At 35.2% G+C, this 23096-nt stretch overlaps 1 protein-coding gene across 1 annotated transcript; it reads right to left on the reverse strand.

The window, feature by feature from the left end:
• Positions 1 to 9533: 9533 nt before the first annotated feature.
• On the reverse strand, positions 9534 to 11310 carry LOC133036514 (uncharacterized). Its single transcript, XM_061113053.1, has 2 exons — positions 10033 to 11310; positions 9534 to 9938 (listed from the first exon to the last, which is right to left on the reverse strand). Exons 1-2 carry the CDS (start codon positions 10534 to 10536, stop codon positions 9735 to 9737), a joined length of 708 nt encoding a protein of 235 aa, XP_060969036.1. The 5' UTR covers positions 10537 to 11310; the 3' UTR covers positions 9534 to 9734.
• Positions 11311 to 23096: the final 11786 nt, after the last annotated feature.

A 23096-nucleotide genomic window follows, 5' to 3' on the forward strand; every position in this document is an offset into this window, starting at 1 on the left:
CTTCTTTCAAGTATATGCACTGGTTGTTCCTCATATGACAAATCTGGCTATGGTTCCAATGCTTCATAACTCAGAATATGGGACGAATCTGAGACATACTTCCGAAGCATTCAAACATGGAACACATCATGTACAGCTGCCAGCGCTGGGGCATAGCCAACCTGTACGCTACTTGCCCTATCCTCTCAAGGATTTCAAAAGGTCCAATGCACCTCAGGCTAAGCTTTCCTTTCTTCCCAAAGCATTTAATACCTTTCATCGGTGATATTCGGAGAAACACCTTATCCCCGATTTGAAAATCAATATCCCGACGCTTTGGATCAACATAACTTTTCTGTCTACTCTAAGCCGCGAGCATTCACGCTCTAATCTTGTCAACCGCCTCACTTGTTCTCTGAATAGCCTCGGGACCCAAGAACTTTCTTTCATCCACTTCGTCCCAGTGAATGGGAGATCTACACTTTCTTCGATAAAAAAGCTCATAAGGGGTCATCCCAATTGTTGCCTGATAGCTGTTATTATAAGAGAACTCGATCAGGGGAAGGTACTTTACCCATGATCCCTCAAAGTCAAGCACACATGCCCGTAGCATGTCTTATAATATCTATATAGTCCTCTCGGATTGCCCATCCGTTTGAGGATGAAATGCCGTGCTGAACTTTAACTGAGTACCCATAGCTCGATGTAGACTCTCCCAGAATCTTGATGTAAACTTTGGATATCTATCCGAAACAATGGACTTTGGGACACCATGAAGACGAACAATTTCTCTGACATATAACTCAGCATATTGGTCAATAAAGAAATTCGTCCGAACAGGTAAGAAGTGGGCTGACTTTGTAAACCTGTCCACTATGACCCACACAGAGTCAAATTTTCTCGTGGTTCTAGGCAAACCTACCACGAAGTCCATAGCAATATCTTCCCATTTCAACTCTGGTATGTTCAGTGGCTGCAGTAACCCTGCAGGTTTCTGATGCTCAACCTTAACTTGCTGACAGGTAAGACATCTTGCAACATACTCAACAATGTCCTTCTTCATGCCTGGCCACCAGAACATGGCCTTTAGGTCTTGATACATTTTTGTTGACCTTGGATGAACTGAATAAGGAGTCGTACAAGACTCATCCATTATCTCTCTTTTGGTACCATCATCTATAGGCACACAAACACGATTTCTGAATCACAACATTCCTGTTTCATCCACTGAAAAATCACTAGTCTTTCCAGCCGAAACCCTATCTCAGGTTTTTACCAATTCTGGATCTTGCATTTGCACTTCTTTAATTCGCTCTAAAAGAGGAGATTGCAGAGTAATATTAGCTAACTGCCCTACAACCAACTCAATCATAGCTCGGGTCATCTCATTTACTAGTTGTTGGGAGATTTGTTTCACCGTATTTATCTGACTCTGTCTCTTTCTACTCAAGGCATTAGCAACCACGTTGGCTTTACCAGGGTCATAAAGGATCTCACAATCATAATCCTTCACCAACTCTAGGCAGCGTCTTTGTCTCATATTCAGATCTCTCTGGATAAAGAAGTGTTTCAAACTCTTATGATCAGTGTATATCTCACATTTCTCGCCATATAGGTAATGCCGCCAAATCTTTAGCGCAAAAACCATTGCTGTGAGTTCTAGATCGTGAGTAGGGTACCTTTGCTCGTACTCTTGGAATTATTTTACCAAGATCTAGATTTACTAACAAGTATGTTTGATTTTCCATAGTCTTACATACTATGATTGAGGTACCACTTGATGTGTGTGGGCACTACTCATTCACTCAAGTGTTTCGAAATTTAGAGAGAAGAAAAGAGAGAGAGAGGCGTGTGGCTTTTCTGAAAGAAACCAATGTTCAAAATTGTGAGTTTCCTGAAGCCAACACTTTCTATTTATAGAATACCCTCTAGGTTTAGGTTAGAATTGTATGGCATTAAAATAATGAAAACTATAAATGGTAATTTCTTGTGCATGTGGCCGGCCATACAAACGGAATTGGGCCTCACTTTGCAACTTTCTCATTTTGTTATTTCTCATTCCCATTTTCTCAAAAATGCCAATTTTTCAAATTTAACCTTTTTAAATGTCAATTCTAATTATTTAATAACTTAAAAATAATTATTAAATGATATTGCAATTTAATATATTTATTAATTTAGACATATCAAGTCTCTTAAACAATAAATAAACCTAGAATATCTTTTCTTTACAATTTCGCCCTTGCTTAGTGAAAATTCATAAAGTAGACATAGTCTAACTTTAGAATTATAATTGATTAAATAAAATAAATATACTGAGTCTTACAAGCAGTATGGTCTCAACTAGTATGGGGACCATGGGTCTATATAACCGAGCTTCCAATAAGTTGAACTGAATTTACTAAGTAAATTTCCTTGTCGAATCCACACTTAGAACTTAAAATTGCACTTTCAGTATATAGAACGCTCTATATGTTCCACGATATAGATACGTCATTAGTTATCCATTGTTATAATCCTAATTTGATCAATGATCCTCTAATAGATGATCTACATTGAATAGGCACTAAGTTACCGTTACACCTTCAATGTATTTATCCTTAAAACACTTAGCTCCGTATAAATGATATTTCAGCGAAGTGAAATTAGATCTCCACCATTTATCTCTGTTTAGCCAAGCTCGAAGGATATCATCGTTTCACTTCTAAATTCCTATAGAAGTTATAGATTCTATATTTATGGTAGCGCCCCCACTCAATTATACTATCATGTTCCCAAAATGTACGTATCACCGTGACCCAAAAGTAGGCTTAACTAACAAATCAAAGAACAGGTATAGTACTCTTGAGATCGAACCTAACCATATCAGGATTAAGGTCATTTGATCTAGGATCAACAGGTGATATTGAATTGAATAGATATTACGGTAAGTTTTAATATATCTAATCAAAGTTCAATATCGGTCACTTACGATGTATACTCCATACATCCGATACTGGTAAACTTTGCCAATGTCCTGGAAAGGACATAACACTTTTCCAAGGTGTAAGAATACCTATCGCTGATTATACCATGTCAGTCTAAATCCAGTGTTCTGACAAATCAGGGAATAAACTTTTGAACATATAATTAAGACTATGTTCCACTATGCTGACAACACTATAATCTTTAACAAATTCATATGTTCTCGACTTAAAAAAATTCATACATTATATACATATAATCATGAAATAAATCATGTGAACCATGGTACATAAAATGTTATTTCTGATCTTTATTAATAAGTAAATCTGATTATATTGAAATGAGTTTTATTTAGTGCACAAAACCCAACAAACTTCCACTTGCACTAATATAAAACAAAATGTGCATTTCAAATAATCATTAACACCTTGATATACAAATCAAGTGTAGTAGTAGTAAACTCCTCGTAATAGGATCTGACAGGTTGAATTAACAACAACCTTTTCTCCACCATTACTTTCCCTTAATCACAATATCCTTGATATTGTGAAATTCCTCTCTATATGTCTACTCTTTTGGGATACTGGATTCTATACCTTTGGCAACTACTTTTGGTTATTCAGGAAATAACACTAGTAGTTAAGACAGGTTGGAACGGTGCCACAATTGTATAGAACTTTCCTTAGATTGAATAAGTACCTTTCCTGCAACTTTAACATTAAGTTTCTCTCTTTGGTAGACTAAGAGATTTCAGATAGGTTTTTACACTTCCCCAAAATCACTACTCCACCCCCAGAGTAATCACCATTTTATCAGCAGACTTTCTAGCACAAAGGCAAGTCTCGAAATCTGATGTGGTATAGTCTAAGAGTTTTAAACACACCCTTATTGACTAACATATTGTTCCTCTTCATAATCTTAAGATTTTCTTGATTGTCTTCCAATGTTCCTCTCCTAGTTTAATCTGATACCTACTCATTACTCCCACTCGACAACAGGTGTCTGGTCTAAGGCATACTAAAGCATATCTGAGACCTCTCACTGTTGATTTAGGAAATTCTTTCATGGCTTTATCTTCTCTGGAATAGTTGAGACTTTTCCTTAGATAAATAAAATCTATATCTAAGAAGTTGTGAAGCTTCTATAGATTGCCATTAGAAAGAAAATGCTTCAGCATCTTATGCTTGCATTAGAGTAAGTAATTACTAGGTATACCACGAGCCATAGGTTTAGATAAACTCAAACCTATAATACTAGGAACAGGAAGTTTTGTTAAGTCCATTGAATAGACTTATTAACGAAAATTTCCTTTCATGTCCTTGTAATAGAAAACTTTAGGTTACTCCATGTGAATGGATCAAACCATAGTTCTCTTGGCTTTTCTTCTTAGTTTCTTATCTTGACAATCCATTACTTGTTTTAACTCACAATGGATTTTAATCACTAGTGTCTTCCAAGTCATAAGAAGGTAAAGTTCCTTGAAACTCTCCCACTACAACAAGGTACCGTGAATTATGTCTAAGAAAACTAAATGGTATTGACCTCTTCGGTTGTGTTAAGACGACAGAGGCAGTGGGATCATCTTGTAACGAATAAGATGATAGAACACTTATGGAATCAAGAAAAATTATCTCCTTTATTTGCTACTTTATTTTCAGACTTAGTCATTTTCTTAGAAAAGTAGTATTTGTTTAAACAAACACTTTCTTATCTAATGACTGTGGGATGATCCACCCCTAACCACTTAGAATAGCTAACAAACATGCAAACTAGGGTTAGCAGTTCTAGCTTTTCTTAAGATTTCGATTAGGGCATCCATGAATCTAGTAATGATTTACATTAAGTATACAACCATTGCATCATTCTTAAATTTTATTACCATAGAAGGATTTAGGCAACGACTAGTAACTAATCATCAATATGCAACTCGAATTTCTGGGGAGGTAAGTTTGGATATAATTCAAAAATCAAATTAATGATCTTTGAACTACATATCTACTAACTATTTCTCCACCCCTATCAGTTCGCAAGATCTTTAACTACTTACCTTAATGGTTTTCCACCATTGCTAGAAATCCATGAAACTTTTCAAACATTTCAAATTTCTTTTGCTTAAGGTAAAATCTAGAGTGATCGTTTTAAGAATACAACGAAAACTCATATCCACTCCTTAATTTACATCCATCTACGAATGAGATGATTATACTTTCAGTGGATATAGGCATATTAACTCTTTGCAGAGAATGATCTTGTTAAAACCACTATGAACAAGATACAAATGCCATAGATTTATAAAATATGTGGTTGTATCTTTTGATGACTTCAGTTTAATTACATCAAAGAGTTCTTAGAATAGTGCAAGTGGATTCTGGTCACAGAATACTAAACTCATATAGTTTGAATCCATTGATAGAAAATGGTTATGAAACACTTGTGAAAGTGTAACTGTATAATTAGGAATTCTTTCTTGGACCACCACTACTAATCTAACTCTAAGTCTGATTTGCCCATACATGTAGGAGATTTCTAAGATTGAGGATTTATATCATTTTGGGATAGAATTTCAAGAATATAATCAAGTTCGTCATTTAATTTCTTAAGAGAAAATATAAAATGACATGAAATGATTTATAGACCATTCATCCAACGATATGTTATTGAGCTAATTCGAAATGAATAAGCTAAGAGGAATTAGGATAATTTCGTTTTAAATAAGAATCCAATGATGCTCCGATTAGCGAGAGTCAAAGTAATCTTATTTATACAATCTTCTTGTTTCATATTGTAAAATACTAGTCTAAGGTGTCATCAATTGATGAACAGCTAGATGTTGCATATACAATATTTATCTTTCGATATCTAACACTATTAAGTTAGTCTAATGGTGAAAATCCATTAGCGATTTATCTCATTAGAAAAAACAAACCAAGTTAGACCAACAATGAAGATTCAAAATTAAACTACAATTTAATAACAGAAAATACCATGGTTCAATATAAATTCATACACAATTCAGAAATTATTAAACATATAGCAAGTAGGAATGACAAGTGAAAATACTAAAACATACAATCCTAAATAATTTCCAAGGTCTTCAACAAACTGATATCAGTGTCCCGTTTAGGCGAGAGTCAGTGATACCATTCATTGAATAGAGTTGTCATATAGCGAGTAGGAATGACAAGTGAAAATACTAAAACATACAATCCTAAATAATTTCCAAGGTCTTCAACAAACTGATATCAGTGTCCCGTTTAGGCGAGAGTCAGTGATACCATTCATTGAATAGAGTTGTCAGCTCATCTAAAATGATTAACATTCTAGCAACCTTTTATTCGATCAAGATTTGAATCCGCGTTGTCTCGTTTAGGCAAGAGTCGCGGCTATTCTATCCTATGAACTTCCACCATTGTTTCATATTCTTGCAAGTCTTATACAGTCGCCACCATTAGGGTGATCAATACTATATAAGAAAACTTACAAGATTACTTATTTTTCGAGATTAAACGGTGCTAACTTGCTAATGAACGTTCCTCCATTAGGGAGGATTACTCACTAAAACAATAGCTATGTAAAACCAACAATGGAGATCGAATATCTTAATAATAAAGCTCATTATTTAATGAAAGCTATATTTTCTTCTAATATTTATTTTAATCAATTTATTTTAAATATATATTTATTTAATTAAAATTTCCAATTTAGAATGAAAAATTCTAAATATAAATTTTAATGTAATATTTATAAATTATACTTAGATGGATATGAAAATAACGTGAATTATTTCCATCTTAGTAATAATTTCCATAAATATTTAGAAAATTATTCAATTTAAGTTGTTTCAAAATTAATTTAAATTAATTTACAACTCAAATTTAATTTTCTATAAATATATATTGCATTTCGAAAAAAAATGAAGTGTATAAGAATACAACTTTCGAAAATGCTTTAAAATAAAATAAAAATAAATCCTGGAAAATTACTCTAATTTTATGTTGGCCCAAAATTAATTAATAAAAATTAATTTTCAACAAAAAAATATAATTTTCCTATTTAATTAAATATTTAAGAAAAATTTCAAATATTTAAGTATCATGATTAAGAATCAACTTAAATATTAATTTTCTATTTAATTAAATATCACTAGACAAATACTTTAAGCAAAACAGATAATATCTATCTAGACTTTCATGGACTAATTAATTCAATTTCTAATTATAATATATTTTAGTTCATTTATTTTAATTAATAATTAAATGAAAAAATCATTGATTTAAGTTGGTCCAAAATAAATAATGTTCAACTTTAATCTATTTTTCAAATAAAATTCGAAATTTCTGCATCAAAGTGATGCAATTTCGAAATTGTGAGAAAAAGATTAGTAAAAGAAAATAAAATATATTTTGAAAATTATTCAAATTTAAGTTATTCTGAAAGGGAAATTTCACTTTTTGGCCTTAATAATACAAGCCATATCAAAATTTATACCCTCCCTTAATTTGTACAAATTTAGACCATTAATTACATGAACTTCCCATTTTACCCTTTTTTTTTAAAAAAAAAAAATAAAATAGCTAAAATCTGAAATTGATCTTTCCCGAAGCAGTCCACTGTGCATGCTATCACCACATTGTTATGAACGTGAACGCCAAATTCAAGACTGATGCTTTTCACAACAAAATATATAATGTTGCTTACGCATGGTCGAAGACTGAATGCGATAGAGAGTTTGAGAAGCTTAGAAAGATGAATCCGGCCATTGCTGCATATGTGGAGAGTATAGGGTTTGAGAAGTGGGCTCACCCTTATTGTTTGGGCGATAGATACAACATCATGACGAGCAACGCTGCTGAAAGCTTCAATAGTGTCACAGAAGAGTTCAGGAAATATCCAATAACTACTTTGGTTGAATTTATCAGGTTCACACTCCAATCGTGGTTCGCTGATCGCCTCGAAAATGCTGACAAATGTACCACCCCTTTGGCCACGCTCTTTGAAAAAAACTTGGCAAAAATTCATGAAAATGCAAGGTACAGGCGCGTCCAACGAAATGGAGCCAATTTGTATAACGTTGGTAGGGGACCTAACGGTGAAAGAGGTGGTAATGTGAATCTAGTTGAAAGAACATGCACCTGCGGCGTGTTCACGTTATTGAAACTCCCTTGCCTTCATGCATGTGCCGCGACATTGAAAACGAACACAAGTGTGTACACACTTTGCTCACCTTATTATTCAAAGGAAACGTGGAGGAAGATTTACGATGATACCATCAATCTTGCTGGTGACGAGGATGATTGGGTTCTCCCAGAACACATCAAGAATATGAAAGTTGGGGTACCTGTGGAAAAGAAGCCTGTAGGTTGTCCAAGAAAAAGCAACGCTGGAAGAAGACGGGAGAACCGTTTCCGTCCGGTGATAAAAAGGTTACGTACCACGAAGCTGCAGCCGCTGTGGCGGATTCGAGCCACAACAGAGCAACATGCAAAGCCCGCATTTGAGGCGTCCTGTACTTATTCGTTGTAATAACATATTTTCTATTGGGAAATTTGATATACTCTAATGATGCATATTTTGTCATCATTTGTTTTTATTTTCATGTGCTAACGAAATTATATATATATATATATATATCTAAATGAGTTCATCTGCAGCCTCCTGAGTTTCTTTATTGCTCGAAAATATCTAAATGGCGCACATTCTCCGAAAATATATCTTTTTTACTTACCACAGTTCATATTAATTTATCTACCTATATAATATAGCATAATAGACATATATATGGTATATTGAATATATAAGTACTATATATAATTCTTCATTATCCAATTTACCTTCACTTGGTCTAACATAACTGTAATGTGAGTGATAGAGAGTGGTCTAATATATAATACTGAAGTATGGGGAGTGTCTTCACTAGTAACTGGTCTAACTATGAATAATTATCGCTATTTCAGGTTCGAAACTGCTTTAAAATAATGTCGAGGTTGAATATTTTTTAAATATTTTAATTATTTTTAGCTTTAATAGTTATTTTTGTTGAATAATATCGATATTTTATATTTGAAACCACGAATAATTATCATAATTTGAACGAAGAGAAAGTCTATATATACATAACTGTAATGTTAATTACACAAAATATACAATGTCCCAATAATTACACATATAATCAGCCGACATTTTGGTAAAATAAATCAACACACCACCGTTGACGAAACATAGCTATCCGGTCTGGCGTCACATCGGTCAATCCACGTTGCATCATGAGATGCTCCACATACTCAATGCAATAGACGCCACAATCACCACTAAATGCAAATATATAAAATGTAAAGTCAGTCTAACGTAAAACATATTGATATACTATAGTACTTTTTTATCACTATGTACCTGGTTGTTGACTTCGGAACTAAGTCGTGAGTGGCTCGAGTCGAATGCATTTTTGGAAGCACCGTGATGTCCCTGTTAGTTAACGCCATGATCTGGTTGTTATGTGGAAATTTCCCGGTTGCAAGGATTAGCGAGGGCAGCAGTTCTCCCCAAGTCTTCAGGATGGGTTCCATGGCGGTCCAATGACAGACGCAGGAATCACAGTCGTAGACATTAATTTTCCACAGCTCTATGTCGACTTCAAGTGTGACCCAGTGCCTTGCCTCGGGAAGGTTCAGAACGAAGTAAATAAACTCGTTACCCCTCCATCTCTCAAAGACTTGGGACTGTAATTACAGAGAACAACGAAACAATTAACAAACCATAATAATCCTCCCAAACAATTAACATTTAAAATCTTACTAAAACAATACCTTATGAACCCATCTGCAGTAGTCCAGGATATAATCCTCCCACACAAAGTTTCTCCTCGGACCCTTGTGGCTCGTCCATGCACTGCTGATCATGCTGGTCACGAATGTGGAGAGAATGACACCCTTCTGAGGAAATGTCAGTGGATAGTCGGTGCGTCGCCTCCTCAGCATATGCATTGCTGCATCTATATGCTGCATATAAAGGGAAATGTCAGTTAGACAAAAAAATATATTAATTGCACATAAAGTTGTAAAGTGAAGTAATATTAAAAAATACTTTACTTACGTCATCTGTAAGCCATTCCTTTGGTGTGAGCATTATCCAAAAGAATCCTGGACCGTAATCACCACTTCTCAAATCCCGAAGTCGGTGGTTCGGAATGAGTCCAACACACCACTTTCGGAAAGTGGTTAACAATTTCTCATCCGGTGGCTCCAGGGGATCAAAATTTGAAGATGGCCTATGTCTCCTCTTCATCTCCGTATAGTCACCGAACCATACAGGAGGCTTTCTCTCCCTCTTCCGACTCTTAACCACTGCATGTTGTGCCTCTATCGACATAATCTCACCCTGCGACTCGGTGTCATGTACATGGATAACAGGTTGTGCCTCGATCGGAGTCGCTGGAGCTCCCTCATAAGGATCGTAATCGTCGGGGAAGACCTCCTCCTCTTCTACTGGGGGTGAAGCAGCTGGTGGTGGGGTAGATGGATCTGTTGGGGCCTCCGGTGCTGAAGCTGTCGTTGGCGGACGATTCAACATGGCCAATATGTCTCTGAGCTGCTCCATAATTACGTTCTGACCACCCTTCAGCTCTACATGGCTGGTCTCGTATGCCTTCTTCAGCTCGACATGAGCAGCATACAGACCCTGAGTGTCAGCCTCGATCCTATCCAACCTCGCCACTAAATCAGTGTACTCGGCACCCCGAACGCCTGATGAAGATGGTGCACTGGGCTGAGGTTCTGAACCAGTGGCCTGAAAAAATATATATCAAAAAAATACGGTAAGCATACGATAATTCCACAATGTAACAAATATCACAAAACAAAAACAATAAAAAATAAAGACATAAAAATAAAAGTTCCAAAAATTGGTACCTGAGTGTCTGGGACCTGAGTCTCTGGTACCTGACTACCTGCCTCAGCCTCTGTGTCATCCACACCATCATCAACCAGGTTCTCCACACCATCGTAAGATATGGTCCTCACAAATGCCTCCTCCTCTGTCCGTGGAAGTAGTCCCTTCACCACTTCAAGATTCTGTTTATGGTTCAAAAAATATCAAAATAGAACCATTTAGCATTTATTACAAGCATTTATGTTAAATAATTATTCTGAACATAAGTGAAAATCATACCCGTCTAGAAAATAATGCGCTGACGTCTTTCTTCCCAATATCGTCCTCGCTCGTCCAGCTAAGCATCCTGGGGAACCAAATCCCGTGATTCTTGCCATACCTCTTCCCAACCTCCAAAATGGCCTTGTCCGCCCAATATTGTACTGCACGTGCGAAGCCATATGCTGTGTATTTGCACTCGTGCTGAACATCCGAACTCAGCTTCTTCTCGTAGTTGGCCTTTTGTTTCAACATGTCTTTTTGAAGCGAGTGCATGAGTCTGGCGAATGAGTGCTTCCCCCAAGGAATCTGGGAGAAGAACTCGAGGTCTTCCACATATCTAAGTATGTGAGGCGTAATCAGCGCGTTTGCCTCGCGGCCCAGAAGCACTGACTCCACAAACAAGCACAAGCCGAGCTTGTACAAGTCTTTCGGGTTCTCACAGTTTGTGAACCTATCTTGGAGTGCTTCTATCTTCACACTGTCAGACCGGTTGAAATATTTGTTGATCAATCGGTCTGACCCTGAGCGCGCGACCTGCGCAGCCTTCTCCTCTTCTGTGGGCCCCGAGGAGAAGTCCAGGCCTGTAATGAGTGCAAACTCCAGCACCCCGAATCTGACCTCCTTCCGACCAACGTAAAACCGCATCCTCAACTCCTCCTGGGCATCCACCTTCATTTTGTGGAGCATAAGCTGGTGAAATAACACCGAGGAGAATGTCAAGGGTACGACATTCCAAAGGCTCCCGAAACGGCTTTCCTTCGCCTTGTTATTCAGATTGAACTCTTCAAACCGAGCTTTCATTTTTGCAAAAATTCCAGTGCCTCTATATGTGACCCGGCCAGTAAAATGCTCGGGTGCTGGAATTATGAGTCTGGGAGCCATCTGAAAAAACAAAAAACAAATAAATAAAGCTGCCAAAAAAATTTAAAAACATGTCGACATAACGTCGACATACCGTCGACATTATGTCGATATCTTTAAATGCAAACACAATTCAATTATGACGACATTATGTTGACATACCGTCGACATTATGTCGATATTATCAAAAGCAGACACAACACTATTATGTCGACAAAATATCGACATCCTGTCGACATTCAGTCGACAATACAAACCTAAATTCAACATGTTAATACAGTCGACGACATATCGACATACTGTCGATATACAGTCGACAATACAACCTAACAATCAACAAGTTAATGAAATCGACAAACCATCGACAAACTGTCGACAAGTCGTCGACAATTTAAGGCAGAAAATAGACTTAAACCACCTATCGATATCCTATCGACATACAAACGATATCCTATCGACATACAAATAACAGCTAAATTCAAACAGACACCCAATCTATCGACATCATATCCATATCCTATCGATATGTCATCGACAACCCTGTAATAAACACAGATACCATTGAAACACTAACATCTACAACCTAAAGATCACAAAAGCTACAAAAAATCCACTAATCGCAACAACATTATATGATTGGCATCAAAATCTATGAAAAATAAATTTTTTCAAAAAAAAAATCTTACCTTTGACTGAATTTGGTGGTGTAGGCGACGGTTTTTGCTCGTGGGTGGTGACGGCAGTTTCTCCTCGTGGTGGCGACGGCAGTTTTGCGTCGGTTTGGGTCGAAGATCGACAGACGGCAGACGGTTTCCGTTCGTCGATTGGGTTCGTGGGTTTGGTTCGTGGGGTTGGGTTCGTGGGTTTGTTGGTTTCGTGGTCGACGGCGGCGTGGGTTTGTTCGTTTCGTGGTCGACGGCGTGGGTAAGTTGGTCGTTGGTCTGGTTCGTGTGGGTTCGTGAAGAGAGCGAGAGAGAGGGAAAGTCTTTGAGCGAGAGAGAGGGAAAGTCAGAGAGCGAGAGAGAGAGAGGGAAAGTCAGAGAGAGAGTGAAAATTTTATTTTAGGGGTATTTTAGGAACTTTTTCAAATTAGTGGAATCAATTTGTTCAAAAAATTAATGAGTCTAAATTTTGATATTGAGTATTTTATTAGGGCCAAAATATGAAATTTCCCTTCTGAAATAAGATTCCAAACTTAAAATAATTTCCAACTTTAATTAAATAACATGAAAATAACAATATTTATGTATCATGATGAAAATCAACTTACATATTGAAATTTTCAATTTAATTAAATGTATTAAATTTAAGAAATAAATAATTAAGTATAGAGGAAACTTAATTATTAATTCTAGTTTAATACTAGGAAAATATACTAAACTTAGATTGTACGAAAATTAATTAATAAACAATTAATTTCACAATCAATGATATTTTTCTATTTAATATTAGAAATAATAATTAGTACAAGAAATAACTGTCTAGAATATATATATCATTAACTAAGTGTTTTTCTAAAAATTAACTTTAAAATATTAAATGAAAAATAATTTCATATATTTTAAAAGTTAATTATGTTGCTAATTCAATTTTAATTAGGTTAGACTAATATAATTAACCTAATACAATTATTTAAATAAGGCAAATGGGCCTTCACAATTGGGGTAGTTCATGTGAGGGGGAGTTGGGTTTAGTATGTCGTACCCACTTCTATTGGCCCCCAACTCTCACACAAGGCCCAAAAAAGAGGAATTTAACCTTAAAATAAACAATTGTTATTCATTGAATAAGCCCAAATCTAATTGGGCCTAAATAAAATTACTTATGTCAAATTTTATTTTAGCAACCTAGGCCATTTACTTAGTAAAACTTAAATGGGTTTCCTATATGCATCTAAGCCCAATAGCAAACATATAGGCTCACACAGGTCAAATGATTTGGATGGGCCCTATCATGTTACTAGGTTTACACAGATGAAAGAAATACAAATTTTACCTATTACAAATTATTTATAAGATCTATTGACAATTGGACTATGATTAAAATCAGATCATTGGATCTGTCAACAAGTTAATTATAGCAATTTAGATCAAATAAATAATAGGTTTGTTAAAAAAAAATTTGAATAAACAATATAAAATAAACAAACATTGTCCATGTAACAGATGTAAAATAAGATATTAATATAATTAAATTATTATTCTTAAACTAACCAAATAAATTTTGAAAATTTAGGGTTGTTAAAACAAACCTTAAAATCTCAAAAATAAAGGAAACTAATTTTAAAATATCGAGGTTTATTTGAATCAAATTAAATTAAATATCTAATAAGATCAATGATTTGAAAGGAAGGAATCTTCAATATCACTTTCAGATCTTATAATTTAATAAAATAAACCAATTTTAAAATAGATTTGGTTAGATAATTATTATTTTAGGAATAAAATAATAAATGAATAATAATTACCATAATTATATGTCAAAATATCTAAAATTAAGCAATATTCAAATTTCTACAAAAATATCAAAGTTATTTAAATATTTAAGATAGGATTTATAAATTTCCAATAAGGAAAAAAATGATATATATAGAAAAATATCATTTTAAACTTATAATTTATAAATAATTAAATATTTAACAAAATAACAAATTTTGAATTTGAAAATATTATGGTAAGTATATCTATAAAAATATCTATGTTAATTTCAAATTTATTAATTATTTAATTTGTCATATAAGATAATTTTAATATAATATTTTAAATAAAAAGACAAAGTTATCTTTTAATTTAAAATATGTTAAATATCAAAATATCTAATCTTATAATTAAATAATAAATAAATATTAAAGAAGTTAACAAATTTTTTAAATCTGACCATAATAAGAAATATTTAAAATTAGAAATATTCCAAAATGGAAATATTTAAAATTGGAAAAATTCCAAATTGAAAATATTTTAAAATTGGAAATATTTAAATTTAGAAATATTTAAAATTGGAAAAATAAATTTTGGGAAACAATCCCATCAAAAAATTGAATTTTGGGGAAAAATCCCACAAAATTCGGATTGGGAAAGTGGCTGCCCAGGACAGGCTACACGTGGGCTGCACGTGCAGCCCAGGAAGGCTGCACGCAGCCTGGTACGCGCACGGAGGAGGTGTTCACGCCGAGGATCTTCGGCGCCTGTAGGATGCCTGACCCAGAAAACTCGGTCAGCTACAGGGTGCGTCTGGGTGGAGGTCCAGGGTGCACACGGGCTCGATGCACAGGTCACGCACGCGGATGAGGAGCTTGTCCGAAGCACCTGATGCGTGCGATTGAGCACCCATGCATACCCGAAATCCGATTTTTCCAAAAAAACATAACTTTCTCAATTTTTATCGGAATCGAGTTCCGTAAAAACGAAAATTGCTTAATTTTTCACAAGGAATCCAAATAAAATATTTTTAAAAATAGAAAAAATATTTTTCATGGAAAAATGTACTGTACAACATATACATTCATCAACTAACACATAAACTAACATGAAACCATCCAAATCAACACAGAACATATAAAACATCGTTTTAATTCATATTACATGAAAGTAAATCATTACCATGGCTCCGGTGCCAGTTGTTGGAATTATTTTACCAGGATCTAGATTTACTAACAAGTATGTTTGATTTTCCATAGTCTTACATACTATGATTGAGGTACCACTTGATGTGTGTGGGCACTACTCATTCACTCAAGTGTTTCGAAATTTAGAGAGAAGAAAAGAGAGAGAGAGAGACAGAGGCGTGTGGCTTTTCTGAAAGAAACCAATGTTCAAAGTTGTGAGTTTCCTGAAGCCAACACTTTCTATTTATAGAATACCCTCTAGGTTTAGGTTAGAATTGTATGGCATTAAAATAATGAAAACTATAAATGGTAATTTCTTGTGCATGTGGCCGGCCATACAAAGGGAATTGGGCCTCACTTTGCAACTTTCCCATTTTGTTATTTCTCATTCCTATTTTCTCAAAAATGCAATTTTCCAATTTAACCTTTTTAAATGCCAATTCTAATTATTTAATAACTTAAAAATAATTATTAAATAATATTGCCATTTAATATATATAGTAATTTAGACATATAAAGTCTCTTAATCAATAAATAAACCTAGAATCTCTTTTCTTTACAATTTCGCCATTGCTTAGTGAAAATTCATAAAGTAGAGATAGTCTAACTTTAGAATTATAATTGATTAATTAAAATCAATTAACTGAGTCTTACAAGCAGTATGGTCTCGACTAGTATGGGGACCATGGGTCTATATAACCGAGCTTCCAATAAGTGGAACTGAATTTACCAAGTAAATTCCCTAACTTATTAATTCCTTGTCGAATCCACACTTAGAACTTGGTATTGCACTCTCAGTCATATAGAACGCTCTATATGTTCCATGATATAGACACGTCATTAGTTATCCATTGTTATAACCCTAATGTGATCAATGACCCTCTAATAGATGATCTACATTGAAAAGGCACTAAGTTACCGTTACACCTTCAATGTATTTTATCCTTAAAACACTTAGCTCCGTATAAATGATATTCCAGCAAAGTGAAATGAGATCTCCACCATTTATCTCTGTTTAGCCAAGCTCGAAGGATATCATCGTTTCACTTCTAAATTCCTATAGAAGTTATAGATTTCATATTTATGGTAGCGCTCCCACTCAATTATACTATCATGTTCCCAAAATGTACTTATCACCGTGACCCAAAAGTAGGCTTAACTAACAAATCAAAGAACATGTATAGTACTCTTGAGATCGAACCTAACCATATCAGGATTGACGTCATTTGATCTAGGATCAACATGTGATATTGAATTGAATAGATATTACGATAAGTTTTAATATATCTTATCAAAGTTCAATATCGGTCCCTTCGGATGTATACTCCATACATCCGATACTGGTAAACTTTGCGAATGTCCTGGAAAGGACATAACACTTTTCCAAGGTGTAAGAATACCTATCGCTGATTATACCATGTCAGTCTAAATCCAGTGTTCTGACAAATCAGGGAATAAACTTTTGAACATATAATTAAGATTATATTCCACTGTGCTGACAACACTATTATCTTTAACAAATTCATATGTTCTGGACTTAAAAAAATTCATACATTATATACATATAATCATGAAATAAATCATGTGAACCATGCAATATAAAATGTTGTTTCTGATCTTTATTAATAAGTAAATCTGATTATATTGAAATGAATTTTATTTAGGGCACAAAACCCAGCTTGCATAAGCACACAGCCGAGACCTTGTCTTGAGGCATCACAGCAAACCACAAAGTTTTCCTTATCTGAAGGAAGAGTTAGTACTGGAGCGGTAATCAAGCGCTGCTTTAACTCGAGGAAACTTTTCTCACACCGATCAGTCCAAACAAACTTCAAGTTCTTTCGGGTCAGCTCCGTTAAGGGTACAACAATCTTTGAAAAACCCTGTACACATCGGCAATAATACCCAGCTAATCCCAGAAAGCTCCTAACTTCAGTAACTGATTTTTGTGTTGGCCACTCCCGAACAGCTTCAATTTTAAGCGGATCCACCATGATCCCATCTTTATCTACTATGTGCCCCGAGAAAGAGACACAAGATAACCAGAATTCACCAAGATGTCATCGATAAACACAATCAGACATCTGATTAGGTAATCCTGGAACATCCGATTCATATAATCCATATCAAATATAATATGCAACCTTGGCTCGTCATTCACCCTAATGGAAATCTTGCATTTTGAATATTCTAGATATGATCTGAAAGAGCATCCTTTACCTTGACGACCACCTCAATTTCCCTGAAGCTTTCTAATACTCTCTAATGCTCCGGAAGCCTCAGTCTACCATTTGTGATCAGGGTTGTACTTTCGGTCCCCTTACTGACATTACCACTAGCAGGAGGATTCGATGTTTTGACGACATCCTTTGCAGTCTGCTCTTTTGCTACATGTTGCTCAGCCTCCTCAGCAATCAAGGCTAGCTCTACCACTTTCTTATACAAAGTGTCATGTGATATGGTAATCTTCAAGTCCCGACTGATTGTGGCATTCAATCCTCTCACATATTTCTGTTTCCTGGTGAAATCTGTGGGCACCAGATCACCAGCAAACTTAGATAGCCGATCAAACTCCAGGGTGTATTCGGCCACTGACATCTTTCCCTGAGTAAGCTTCACAAAGTCTTCCATGTGTGAACTTCTCACAGCGATGTAGTAAAACTTTTCCTCAAACAAAATTTTAAATTCTTCCCAGGTCATTACACTGATATCCCGGGTTTCGCCCACGATATCCCACCAAATGCGGGCATGAACTAGTAACATGAAAGTTGCACAGTTCACTCTTTCAGTTCCCGTCACTCCCATATTAACCAGGATACAGGTAATAGTGCTCATCCACTACTCGGCCTTAATTATATCAAAACCTCCCAGAAAAGTTGGAGGTTGCAGCTTCACGAACCGCTCAATACCGAGTCCCTATGCGGCATAACAAACCCCTGGTTACCCACCACTGGCACACGTGCTGGTGGTAACACTTGATCAACAGGGGCAGCCTGTTGGGTTTTATGCCCTAAATAAAACTCATTTCAATATAATCAGATTTACTTATTAATATAGATCAGAAATAACATTTAATGTTGCATGGTTCACATGATTTATTTCATGATTATATGTACATAATGTATAAATTCATCTGAAACCCTTTTCACATACTTGATCCTGTTTATTGTGCCGTCAACACAATGGAAAGTAAACATGACTATGTGAATAAAGTTCCTAGATTTATCAGACATAGGGTTTTACTGATATGATAATCTACAACAGAGTTTACTTGCATTTGGAGAAGTGCTATGTTCTTTCCAGAGCATTGGTTAAAGTAAAGCTCAGGTTGAATGCATGGAGTATGCATCGGAAGGGACCGATATTGAACTTTGACTTAGATTTATTAAACTTACCGTAATATCTATTCAAGTCAATATCGCCTAGTTGATCCTAGATCAAATGATCTTAATCCTGTTATGATTAGGCTCAATCTTGAAAGGCTATACGTGTTCTTTGATTTGTTAGTTAAGCCTACTTTTAGGTCAGGGTGATACGTACATTTTGGGAACACGGTAGTGCAATTGAGCGGGAGCGCTATCATAAACATGGAATCTATAGCTTCTATCTGGCGAATAGTAAGCAAAGGATGATCTCCTTCGAGCTTGACCAAACGAACATAAATGGTGGACTACTCATTTCACATAAGCTGAAATATCATTTATACGGGGTCAAGTGTTTTAAGGATAAAATACATAGTAGGGTGTTACGGTAATCTAATCCCTTTACAGTGTAGATCATTCATATAGAGGATCATTGATCGCATTAGGATCATAAAAATGGATAACTAATGATGTGTCTATATGGTGGAACATATAGAGCATTCTATATACTGAGAGTGAAATTCTAAGTTCAATTCGTGGATTCAACGAAGAATTAATAAGTTAGTGAATTTTAGTAATAAATTCTTGATCTACTTATTGGAAGCTCGGTTATATAGACCCATGGTCCGCGCACTAGTTGAGATAATATTGCTTGTAAGACTCATATAATTGGTTTTTATTAATCAATTGTAATTCTCAAATTAGACTATGTCTATTTGTGAAATTTTCACTAAGTAAGGGCGAAATTGTAAAGAAAGAGTTTATAGGGGCATATTTGTTAATTATGATACTTTGTGTGGTTCAATTAATAAATATAATAAATGACAATATTATTTAATAATTATTTATAGTTATTAAATAATTAGAATTGGCATTTAAATGGTTGAATTTGAAAATTGGCATTTTTGAAAAAATCAGATGCAGAAAAGATAAAACTGCAAAATTGCAAAAAGTGAGGCCCAAATCCACTTGTATAGGGCCAGCCACTTTTGTAGGGAATTTAAACCGATATTTTCATTATTTTAATGCCAAATAATTCAAACCTAACCCTAGTGCCAAATAACTCTCAATACTTACTGCACCATGAGTAGAGCTTGTCTCTGACGATGAATGTACATGTTCAGCCGGTCTACAGGAAGTTTAAAAACCTTGGCGCTCCGATACCCAATTGTAGCGCCCTAAATAATTAGGCACGCTTCCCAATAAACTTATGAAACCCTCATCCCCTAATTGGGATTACTAGAAAAATAAGCGCGGGTAAATGGAATGAAAATAACTTGTAATGATTTAAACCTTATAATTTAAAAGTTACAAAAGTTGGGATCCCAAAAGTATTTACGAAACACTATTACAAGTTCTTTTCCTTTGGCCGACCTAAGCGGCAAAATAGAGTCTCAAAATACATCACTGGTAGACCCCAACCCGCTTGGTCTAGTGTGGCCTGAACATGTACATTCTTTGTCCAGCTCCTGCACTCATGGCTGATCAACGACAGTCTTACCCTTTCCTGCACAATAGAGCACCCGTGAGCCAAGCCCAGCAAGACAGTATAAATCTTAACAAATATAATATACTCATCATGCTATTTAAATAGTAATGCCATTCATATATGTCTGTATGTCACAGACCTGCATGTCAAACTCACATGCCTATTTATGTCTACGTGGTGTAGGCCTATGTGTTGCGCTCACACATCTATTTATATCTACGTGGCGTAGACCTACGTGTTGCTCTCACACGTCTATTTATATCTACGTGGTTTAGGCCTATGTAACACATAATTATTGGTACCATTGCAATATTTCTCTATTTGCTATAGACTTGCATGTTACGCTCACATGCCTATTTATGTCTACGTGGCGTAGACCTACGTGTTGCACTCACACGTCTATATACAATAAGGCCTCAATAGGGTTTCCCTCGGTTCTGGTAACCGAGCCTAACCTTGTTATGCCTTGCTCGCATAACCCTATTCATGAATATACGTAATCCATGTATTACACTTTCGGTGGTTTATCCTGGTGATATATACCAGGTCTAACCCAGTTATGTCTTATACACATAACTCTTAACATACATGCGTGTATTCAATATTTACTACAACATATATAATCTTAGGGTAATAACCCTCACTTGCATACTATGTAATCACTCATATGATACATTTCTATATATTCAGATAACATTTACTAAGAGTGTCAACCCTCACTCATGCTTTCACTGGATTCATAATATTCTAGGGTAATAACCCTAGACCGCATTAAAATTAAACTCAAGGTACTAGCTTACCGAGTCTAGTTTAATTATGCCTTAAGCGCATAATTCATAATCTCAATATATACATATATCTGACATGGCATAGTATTTACATAACATATATCACTAGAGTAATAACCCTAGGCTATTAAACCGCTCATATTAGGGTAATAACCCTAATCCCGGTTACAATTACTCACATATATCATATTCAACATAAGCGCCACTGTGCATAATCTACGTGCAAACTACTGTCTTACCTGTTGCCCCGCAATAAGAGAGATTCCAAACTCCTGGGTGCTCCTGATCAGGTGCCGGTAATCCTAGTCACAGAATCCGGGATTTCACAAATAGGGGTAATCCCCAATTTCACTTTCACAAAATATAAACATGCAATTCAAAACACAGATAATCAAATAGAGCTCGGAACGAGCTTTCTAACGATATAAAGAACGTCCCAAACAGAGGCCCGAGTCAAAAGTTATGGCCAAAACAAAATTGGAAAAAATAGAATTTCTCACTGCCAAACCCAGTCGCGACAGCCAAAAATCCAGTAGCGACGACTGGGTTCAGAACACCCAAAAACTCCATTTTTAAGGTCCAAACATGCCATCTTTTCCATAATTCGAGCCTCAGCTAAAACATACCCAAAATTAACTTCTTACAGATAAAAAAATCACCACAATAGAGAGCTAATAACATCAATTCCAACATTAATCAACAACATCCAACCAAAGCTCCAAAGCGTGAGCAAAAACACAACAAAATTCCATACCCAAAAGCTTGAACATCAAAGCATGCTTTTAACCTCATATTTTAGCATCAAAAACCTAACATAAAACTTGAATTCACATATACAAAATTCAATCTAAGCTTTTCAACAATCATAGCATGCATTAGAGTTCCTAATAAATAAGAAACTTAACCGAAACATCATAAATCCAACCCAATTCATAAACATGCATTTCAAGAACCTAATCCATGTCTTCACATATATTTTACAGCAATAAAACTCAAAATAAAAATGGTAGAAACACTACCTCAATCTTCTCACAAACTCAAGCTCCAAGATCCCCACAAACCAAGCTTGATTCCAACCCATTTTCTTAACAATTTGAAAACAAAAGGATAAAGAGAGAGAGAGGAGGGGGGCTCGGTTCTCTAGAGGGATAAACCAGAAATTATCCCAATATTCAGCCCAAAAATCATTTTGTTGAAAGTAATTAGAATATTCAAAATTACAAAAATTCTGTTAGGGCCAATTCACACATAACCACACATACAAGGGTAATTTAGTCTTTCCCTACTCATTTATTTCCAAATAAATTTCAGATTTCTCACTATCAAATAAAATGCAAAATATTTCAATCCAATTTGCATTTCCGGCCTGAACCCGAAACGGCCCGAAATACCCGGTTGTGACTATATCACGCCAACTTGTCAGAACACACCTGAAAAGACAACACATGCATACTATATAATAATATAGTTCTATTAAGCACGTAATTAAATTAATTTCATCATTTTACCCTTCTCGGGTCATAATTACAAAAATACCCCTGGCTCACCAACGAGGTCTTAACATATAATTAATCAAATAAATCACATTAATTCACATATACTGAATTATATAATAATATAATTTCTCAATTATTTATAATTATCTAATTAGGATTTTGCTAATCCATTCCTTTATTCTAGGATATTACAGAAACCTAACCAAATAATTCCAAACTTCACAGAACAATCATACAATATCCATACACCAATTTCTACGTGATAGAAATCAAAAGCATGGCCTCATTCAAAAGTTGCCATGAGCGCTCAAGTTTTGAGCTTAAAAACTCATAGTTGACTCCCACCTAACCACAACTGCAAACTTATCAAGTGAGCATCAAAACCAATCCCATAATAATCCAAAAACA

The sequence above is a fragment of the Cannabis sativa genome, chromosome 4, assembly GCF_029168945.1.
Source record: "Cannabis sativa cultivar Pink pepper isolate KNU-18-1 chromosome 4, ASM2916894v1, whole genome shotgun sequence".
In the NCBI taxonomy this organism is placed as follows: domain Eukaryota; kingdom Viridiplantae; phylum Streptophyta; class Magnoliopsida; order Rosales; family Cannabaceae; genus Cannabis; species Cannabis sativa.

Bases quoted from the DNA above. Each gene is read 5' to 3' on its own strand.
- LOC133036514 (XM_061113053.1), bottom strand. From the start codon at position 10,536: ATGGAGCAGCTCAGAGACATATTGGCCATGTTGAATCGTCCGCCAACG. The intron at 9,939-10,032 runs GTAAGTAAAGTA...CTTTATATGCAG, and splicing joins AGGAATGGCTTACAGATGAC to CATATAGATGCAGCAATGCA.